Raw genomic sequence first — 9,733 nt, forward strand, 5'->3', positions numbered from 1 at the left:
ATATATATATAGTAATTGATTACTTTATTTGGATTAATAAATATAGATATCGTATAATTAAATATGATAAAAAAACAACGAAAAATAAATATATAAAAAATAACTACCCATTCAAATTGGATGGGAATAGTTTCAAGTTTGAGTTTTTAATTTATTTTAAAATAAAAACCAAAAAAAAAAATTACCAATAAAACAACGAAAAAAGAGAAGAAAAACTACCCATTCAAATCGGGAAGTAGTTTCAAGTTGGAGTTTAAAATAATTTTAAAATAAAAAACAAAATTAAATAAAATAATGAATTACTAATTCAAATTGGCGAATAGTTTCAAATTGGAGTTTTAAAATTATTTTAAAATAAAAGAACAAAAAATCTATTTTTATATATATAATATAATATAATATAATATAATATAATAGGAGAGTCAAAGAAATCTATATCATCTCTATATATATAATAGGAGAGGCAAAGAAATGTTATAATGACAAGTGTCATAATTTCTATTAACAATATAATTATACTAAATATTGGATAATATAATAAATAAAAATGCATAATGAAAAAATTATTTGATGACTATATAAGTCCCTTTAATTTAATAGAGATTTTATTTATTAAAATTTAGACAATATCTATTCTATTTATATAGAATATGATAATCAAATAATTGTGATAATTCCAGATGTAACATCAAAAAATTAACAATGTGACAAATATTTTTTTAATATTGACCGCGCATCGCACGGGTACGACTACTAGTATTAATTATACATAGAAAAATATACCAAACAACGGATTATATTTCCGAATAATTTTGAGAGTGGTTATAAAGTATCATTTTCTCCTTTTTTCCACAAATCAATTCGGATCGCTAATTTAATTTCTCTAATTATCGTGATGATCATGGTTGAACAAAAAAACTTTCGTCTAGTGTATTTTATCAATAAAACTATCGCTCTTTCCCAAGAGCTAACCCATGAATTTGCAGCAAACTGTAATTTTAGGACAGAAGCCCCAAAGATAGTAGTCACCTCATCAATCTGCAATCCGCATACCATAAGTTAAGTATTCTTTCATAACGACAGCAAAGGAATGAATAACAATTGGAGTAATATATATTTGGGAAAAATACACATCTTCCTGAATCTGCTTTGTGTTTGATCACTTTGCTTCCAAATGGATTGTGATTAAGTGATTAATTAAGAATCTGATTAATACCCACAAAAGTGCTGAGTGTATCTGCAGGAGAGACAAAAATAGTAAAACAAGAGCGCTTTCTATAACCGTCTTCAGAATTAGGCTTTTGGACATTCCTGGATTGAAGAGTTGAGATATTTCTCCGATACAAATTTGCAAGAGCCAGCTTCTTGTACTTCGAAGTGGTTAATGAGCAACACCAGCTTTTTCGTCATCGGAAAGCTAGCTACCATGTACTACTAATGATTCATTTGCAACTAGTATTCTGTTTCTAGCACCCCATCTATGAGACCAAACTCCATGGCCTGCCATAAAGCAGTAAAGAAAGAAAATGTTTGCTTAATCAGATGGATTCTGTTTCATGCCCAGCGAAAAATGGCATTGAAGGCAAGTGAAATTAGATAAAATAGAACCATATATACACACCACAAGAAACTACTTTAGAAACTGCCAACAAGCTTTTGAGGCATCTAGAAATGCTTTAGCAAGGAGTAGCATCTAAAATACTAGCATACAAGTTATAGCATGAGTAACATTACCTCAGAGACAGACAAAAAACGATCCCTTTCAGTGTACTGTTGCACCTTCTCAATTGATTGGCCAGTAAAGGCAACATACATCTTGTCGATTTTCTGTATAAGGAAGTAGAAAATCAACTCAATCACAAAGTCCTGGAATATACACTACTATTAACTACTTCGCCCGGAGTTTTAGCTCAATCACAAAGTCCTGGAACATATACTACTATTAACTACTCTGATCGGAGTTTATAGGTGAACTACAATATCCTATTTCCCATCCCAATTTAACAAAGGTATGCCCCTAGTTCACAAGTCTGGTATCAGATCATTCAAGTTCACAAAATCACGTGGTCTCCGTGAAGGACCACCAATGTTAGTTTAAAATAACACACTGAAGGTTGCAACCCATGTATAAAGATAAATTGAAATTTTGGTGATTCATTCCAGCACGTATGCATCCCCGTCAACAATCTTTTTTTTACTACGTTACATAAAGAGCATGTCCACAAACCAGTAAACTGAAAGTGAAGTTTAAAAAGAGACTTCTTTATGGTCATCATGGTCCTATGCTGTGTCAGTATAGTTTTCAAAATTACACAAATAGAGAAAGGAAGTCCATGGAACCTTCTATGTTAATCACCATTATGCTTAATCTGGATTCTGGATGATTGTATAACAATGAGTTTGTAGTAGCGTACCACAAATACCAAGTGAACCTCCATCAACTTAGCTTAATGACCCTATTAGACAAGTTGTTTATCTGTATGGTATACTACAATATGGTTTGTCAAAAAGTTCCAACAATAACTATCTTATGATCATGTTTATTTAGTGCGTAAATTTCATTCATATACAATTTTCCTATATATCCTATGAGTCGTCAAAATTTTCTGAGTCACGTCAAATCTAGGAAGATTCTTGTGATATAAAATCAATACATTGCATAGTAAATTTATTAGAAAGGCTTTCAGTTTATTTTTCACTTTTTTTACTGTATACTTTGATTGTACCATTGCGACATGATCTTGTCTACATTATAATATTAAAATTAGGCTGGTGTCAAATCTTTCAGAATCTTTTTTATTTAATGTTGCTATACATATTCGACAAACCCTCAATGTGGTACATGATACACATCCTGATCTGACCACTGACCACTATCAGGAGATAGAAACTTTGCTTGCAAATTTAAGCTTGGTGCCCATGAAACAAAAGCTCTCTAGTACTCTTTACTTATCATTTTATTTCCCCCCTTAGGGAGTGGGGCGCCAAGAAGAAGGTCAAGATAACAAGAGCAATAAATTTAATTTGGAGGCTGAGCAAAGATAATCTTCTTCACAACCCAACTGTAGATTATCAGAAAGAGAAGGTTGAATAAGAAAAATTACTAACATGGCGAGATTGAACCGCTTCATTCACTTGGCGCCGCACATCCTCCACATGACCCTAAAGCAGCAAGTACAAGTAGGCTTTTAATAAAAATACAACCAGTTTAAGTAGCAAAAATGGAAGCATCTTCATACAGTTCTGAACTAACAGAAATATTCTAAAATATATTACCTCTCCTCTAATTGTTTTATACTAGAGATATCTCTTTAGCATAAAAAGAAGAGCAATACTCTTTGTAGTGAAATTTTTTGTACTTGAATTTCATTAAGAGCTTCTAATATAATGCAGAATTGCCCTTACTTTATACAAGTTTCCTTGTACATTTGGACTAATACATTATTCTACCCTTTTTTTTTAGTTGACATCATTTCTAGGAAATAATTTTCTATGTCTTTTCTTTGATAAGGAATTGTATGTCTTTTCTTATACATGAAACAAAAAGTGAGATAGAGAATAAGATTTACAGGAAAGATCCCTTTCGTTATGCCTACCAAAAAAAAAAGAAAAAAAGAAAAAAGAAAAAAATATACCACAGATTGGCACATACCAAGTGTTTAGTCGTACAATCACTTTACTGCACCATTACAAAGTTTAGTACAATCAATTTTACAAATTTTTGTCGGAACAAATTAGCTGTACGTTCTTTTAACTGTTTGAGAAATTTATATTGAAAAATAAGGTAACGAAGAGTGCTCATTCTTCAAATAGGAAATTAAAAAACAAAATATTTTATTAAGAACTTGGAAAGAAAAGAGTTGAAGAATGCACAAAAAATAGAAGAAATGAAGAAAAGAAATATAAGTTGAAGGAAGATTATAATTGTCTCTTGGGTATCCAGTGGCCCAATTTTTAGGGGAGAGGGTGTTTCTTAATACCTTAAAGGGGAAACAACAACGCCTCAGTCCCAAACAAGTTGGGAAAAGTGTTTGTAATATTTCCAAATCAGAGGAAACGTAGTTGTACACCCAAAGTAACACATTTTGACTGAAACTCTCAGCACACTTTTAATAGAGATTAGAACTTACTCCACAACCACTTTGAGGTTGATGAATCATTATACGTGCATTTGGCATTGCATACCTCATGCCCTTTTCTCCGCCGGCAAGAAGAAGTGCTCCTTGGCTTGCAGCTACTCCGAAACATACTGTACCAACCTTAGGCTTTATCTGAAAAAGAAGTCATTGCTTGAAGCATAATTGTTGTAAGAACATAATTCCAAGAAGTAGAGCATATAGGCAATTGAAAGTTTGTTCAAAATTTGATTAAACAGAGTGATTATAGACACTATAAAGTGGCATACTTACCCATGACATGCAGTCATATATTGCCAAGACAGAGTAGGTACTTCCACCAGGACAGTTAAGATAGATCTGATATTGCAAAACATGGACATAACTGTAAACAAGACCTTTCTATATTCGACTTGATTAAACAAAATCTGGCTATACGATTATGGCAAGGCAAAGCAAAGCAGTACCAAAATATCTGCATTTTCATCGATAGTTGCGAGGGTCACAAGTTGTGATATAACTCTCTGAGCAACTGCGGAGTTGATTGGTTGTCCAATGAAGATAATTCGATTCCTGAATAACACAGTAGAGAGATCCAAAGGGCCCCCTGGTGTTATCACGGCAGGCATGATTGGTGGATTCCCCTTTTTTGCTTCAATAACACCATAGCTGTTTCCATGAATTTCAAAACAGGAGTGTTATATTATCCAGGTGGCATGTTTCGACCAATGATTTGGTCTCTGTGTGTAAACATTGACCAAGTGAATTTTCAAAGACCACCCAGTGTTCAAGAGACATTCAATAATGCAACATTTCTGCTTGCGAGTTAAGTGCAGGCTGGCTGACCATCGTTTGAGCATGCACATTTGGGTCTATGCTTGTGTCTTATTTCTTCACTGTGTAATTATATATTTTGGATAAATTGTTTCAACACTTCCCTGTGAGAGATTGTTACCTTTTTACCTATTTAACCCAGCTTTTTAAGACCTAGCAAGCACCAAAACAATATCAAAGTGGGCGTGACAATTTATGCTCTTCGACATATTTTCAGTTTCTAACGACGTGCCACACATCAATACCATCAAAGTGAAAGCGAAGATAAGCTACTCATAGTAAATTTCAATAACTCTATTTCTAGTGAGTATTGAAGGAAGAACACAAAGCCTCACTAATTTAGGAAAACAACAGTAAGCTCATCTCAAGAGCAAGGAAAATTTATCTAAGTTCTGGATCGAAGAACGTCTGTTGGAAGATCTTACCAAGTGTTGAGAACATCTCTTCACTCTTATTGACTTCTCACAAAACCACATCACTGCATTACTACATCTGCTAGTATATTTAACCAAAATATGACCTTTTAAAGCAATATGATTAGAGCAAAATATACTCCACTAAGTATAGAAAAGTTTGAGCACTAAGGGGTTGTTAGGTTACAAGGACAAGGGATTATAATCCTGGATAAAATGTGGGATTATTTTATCCGACGTTTGGTAGAATCTTCAATTTTGGGATTGTTCATACCACAATTATGGTATAAATTTATACTTCATCCAATGTGGAAAAATGACACCTTTGACCTTCTCCAAAGCTTTCCTCACAAAGTCTTTTAAGAAAGTCAAGGTTAATATTGAAAATAAAAGTTTATCGAAGCTTAACCTTATTTAAAAAAAATTATCAAATTTAACCTTATAAAAAAGTTTATCCAAGTTTATCTAGCTCAACAAAAGACATGCTTTATATTATACCCCGCATATCACATATTCAAAAATTATACTCCGCATATCCCATTTTTAGTCAAATGAACCACACATCTATCAATATCCACCAAAAAATCCCGCAATTATAAGATCCCCAAATTATAATCCCATAAACTTGTTCACAAACCAAACTAGTCTAAGGATTGAAGATAAACCTTGAATTGGTAAGACCACTGGATTCGTGCTCATTGAGCTTTAACGGGGTTCTCAGAGTCTTGTTAGAAAATCCTAGAAATTGAAAGAAATAAAACCAAATCATCACCACTAAAAAAAAAAAATAGAAAAAATCATAAAACATTCCGTTTCAAGATAATTAAGTAGCTAACTAAGTCCTTAACTAACTCAAATTCCGTTTCTAATCGAAAACTTAACTTACCAATAGCTGATGAATCAGAATACGGACTTCGGAGAACAGAAATTATCTGCTTCCTTAAGCTTCTGCAGAAAAGTAATTTAGTATTAATTTGTTCTCAAAATCAAAAATTAAAAATAAATATGTAAAGCAGAACAAAAACGTAAATTTATCACTAAGAGAGGCATTCGAAAAGCAATTACGAAAACCTAGCGTTTAAATTACCTAGATGAAAACAGAGACGAAGGAGAGGTTTGCTGTCGGAAAGAGACTGGAAAAATTGACGTTCCGGTGATGGCAGACGTTACCATTTTAGTTCTCCGGCGAGATTCAGTGACGGAGTACTAGAGGGAGAGTGTTCGCCGGCGGAGTTAAGAGTTATCCCACGAGCATTCTGGTAAAAAACGGGATAAGGAACTGACAAAACCCGAATAATTGTTGGATCTTTATTGGGCTTTAACATTTGATTTTGAATTGGGCTATTAGCTTTGTAGTCTAAAGCCCAATTAACTGCTAATGGGGATCTTTACACAAATAGCCGATCGCATTCATTATTTGCTTTTTCTAGCTAATATATAAAGATTATACAATGATTATACATTATTATATACAAATTATACATTAGTTATACATATATTATACATCTGTCTGTTATATTAAGTTTAAGCATTTCGGTAGGCGTCTACTTAAGTTAATTCTTCTATCCCGAAATTCTCCAGAATTTTGCAGAAATATGATACTTTTTGGGGTGGTGTTTAACTTTTGATCCTCGCTTGCCTTATGGGCAGAATTTTAATGTCAAAAGTTAAAAGTATTTCCCATGAGGCAAATGAGGGGCGACACTTGTTAAACTTGAAGTTCAGTCGTGAGACAAGCGGAAACAAAAACTCATGACCATCTACTTTGAGGGTTATTTGTGTACTCACCCGGAATTTAAGATCTTTGACAAATGTGACATAAAAGATGAAAATTTATCAACACAATATAGATTACAAAAATAATATCACTGTATAGAAAAGAAAAAAATGAAGTCATGCTCTTTAAAGATGTTTCATAGATATGCCTATGCATGCCATCAAATTAGACTAATTTCACTAACGAAAAAGTTTGCTATGATCTAAAAATGCGAAAAACCACTTCTTTTAATCATGTAGTCATTTATTTGATTAGTCTCCCCACTTTTGGTTTTCTATTTTTATTTTTCAGGAGCACGCGACATACGTTCTACTTATAATATACTAGTATTTACATCCATGCGGAGAATATTAAATATAATTTTTCATAAAAAAATATTACTTAAAAACTATAACGCAAAGAGCATGTAAATGATATTATTTTATGAACATGTAAATACACTGGATATTCATATATTCAAGTCTATCCAAATTCTACTATTTTTCTTGAATTACAATTTTATTATTTAAGTACTTGAAGAAATTGAAAAAAATTCAGGAAAAAGTTTATATTTAAAATATTTATCTTCTTTTTATCTCTTCATGTAGTAGTAGATAATATTATTATATAAACTCTTCAACTGATAAATATTGCGGCAACAATATGAAAACAGATGTGTAATAACATAATTATATAATTAAAATGTATGAATATTCTTAGAATTTTTTTCTACGTTATATGAAATAAGCAATTAGACTTTTCTTCTATTTTATTTTCAATATAAAGTTTGTAATTATTTCAAATTCAAATTAGATTTTCTCCTATGTTTAAATCCAAATTCAAAAATAGTAACTAATTATTAATAACACATAGTACATAATAATTTTAAAATTTAAATTCAAAAGAAACTAACTATTACCTAGCCTAATTAATTTTGTTCTAAAATTGCCAAATGGCTTTTTATTATATTGCCATTTTGGCTTATAATGATGTTTGCCTCTCCTATTATATAGTATAATATAATCTATATAAAAAAAATATATTACGGCAGCACCTTCCGGCTCAATAGCAATTACTTATGATACCTCCAGGCTCAATAGCAATTACTTCTGATAATTAAATGAAGCCGCTCAATTAACAATATATATTTAAAGCTAACGAAACGGGCTCAGTTAACAATATGTATCCAAAAGGGGTTATTTACTGGATTTTTACCTCTTATAGCAAACTATTACACCCTATTTATTATAAATCAAAATTATTTTAAAATATTATTATCTATAGCTACCTTTTTGTTATAAATAGAATTTTATTTATGGTGAATGTCTATATTTAGAGAGATTCTAGGGTTTATTACTTGGTGGCTAAGTCACCCTCTCCCTATAAATAGAGGGTTCTATTCCATTGTAATTCATCCCAAATTCAATAAGAATTTCCTCTCTCTCTTTCTCTGCAATACTCTTCTTCTTCTTTTATTATTTCATAGCACATTATTAGCACGAGACTCTAACCAATTGAGTAGAAGCTTTGGGATTGAGCATAATGATTGTCAATTATTCCATGAACTTCCTTCATAATTAAATTCTGGATTTAAGGTAAGTATTTTACCGTATTTTTCTCTTTTATTCTATACTTTGATTTTAAATACAAGTAAAGACAACAAAGTTTGATTATAACTCTAATGGAGTTTGTAAAAAATTATAACCACCTGAAGTGGTAAAATTTCTATGCCTCGCCATGATCAAATTCATGTATGATTGTGGGCAAAGAATTGAAAACCCGTCCCATTGAATTTGTTCCATTCTCATTCCCTTAAGAGAATATGATATCAGTATGTGATAAGTCCGAAAGAAGACAAAATTATTACTATGAATGTATCAATGGATATGGACGTGGCAAGACGAAATTATAATCGTCATCATTTGTGGTAATGAGAACAATAAGGATTCTCAAAATAATCTTTCACTCTGTGAAAAATATTTGTCATCGATTTGACATGAGATTTTGTAAAGCACATATAGATGATTATGGTCCATTCATGATGTGAATGTGACAACATCTGATTTATGAATACATATTCATTCTTCAAAGAATATGAACGTGCTAGTGGTAGTGAATATACCGCACTCACCTCTAAAAGGAGGTTTGAGATGATATAAGAAAATAATGTCATTATTATGGCATGAATGGTCATTGGTCACGTACCTATTGTACGCCAAAATATTTTGGCATTGTGATTATTAAAAGACAACGGTAATGCAAGAAACAGATCTTGCATATAATTTTGACCATAACCATAATGGTATAACTTTCTCTTTAAAAGAGATATTCACCATATAGGTGTTGATGAATATGTGGTACTACAAAATTAATTGAGAACTCTGCAAGAGCCAATTATACTATTTTGGAGAAACACAATTAATTACCAATAAGGTATTGTGTTGTAGTAAGTCTCAAAGAAACTTATTCAGTTTCCAAAGTATACGCGAAAGCGGTTGATTATATTGAGACTATAAATAAAGGAAAGATTTAATATCTTCTATTACTACAACTTGTAGCGGGGTAATATGTATGTGAAAAGCTACCCGCTTTATTTTCCAATTTGTACTACATAA

The 9,733-nt window shown here is 31.7% G+C and overlaps 1 protein-coding gene across 1 annotated transcript; it reads right to left on the reverse strand.

The window, feature by feature from the left end:
* Positions 1,026-6,636, reverse strand: LOC109229462 (ATP-dependent Clp protease proteolytic subunit 6, chloroplastic). The gene is made up of 9 exons (XM_019394906.1): positions 6,450-6,636; positions 6,249-6,310; positions 6,028-6,100; positions 4,583-4,784; positions 4,410-4,475; positions 4,131-4,271; positions 3,109-3,162; positions 1,735-1,827; positions 1,026-1,500 (listed from the first exon to the last, which is right to left on the reverse strand). Exons 1-9 carry the CDS (start codon positions 6,533-6,535, stop codon positions 1,453-1,455), a joined length of 825 nt encoding a protein of 274 aa, XP_019250451.1. The 5' UTR covers positions 6,536-6,636; the 3' UTR covers positions 1,026-1,452.

Source organism: Nicotiana attenuata, chromosome 7, assembly GCF_001879085.1.
Source record: "Nicotiana attenuata strain UT chromosome 7, NIATTr2, whole genome shotgun sequence".
Lineage (NCBI taxonomy): Eukaryota > Viridiplantae > Streptophyta > Magnoliopsida > Solanales > Solanaceae > Nicotiana > Nicotiana attenuata.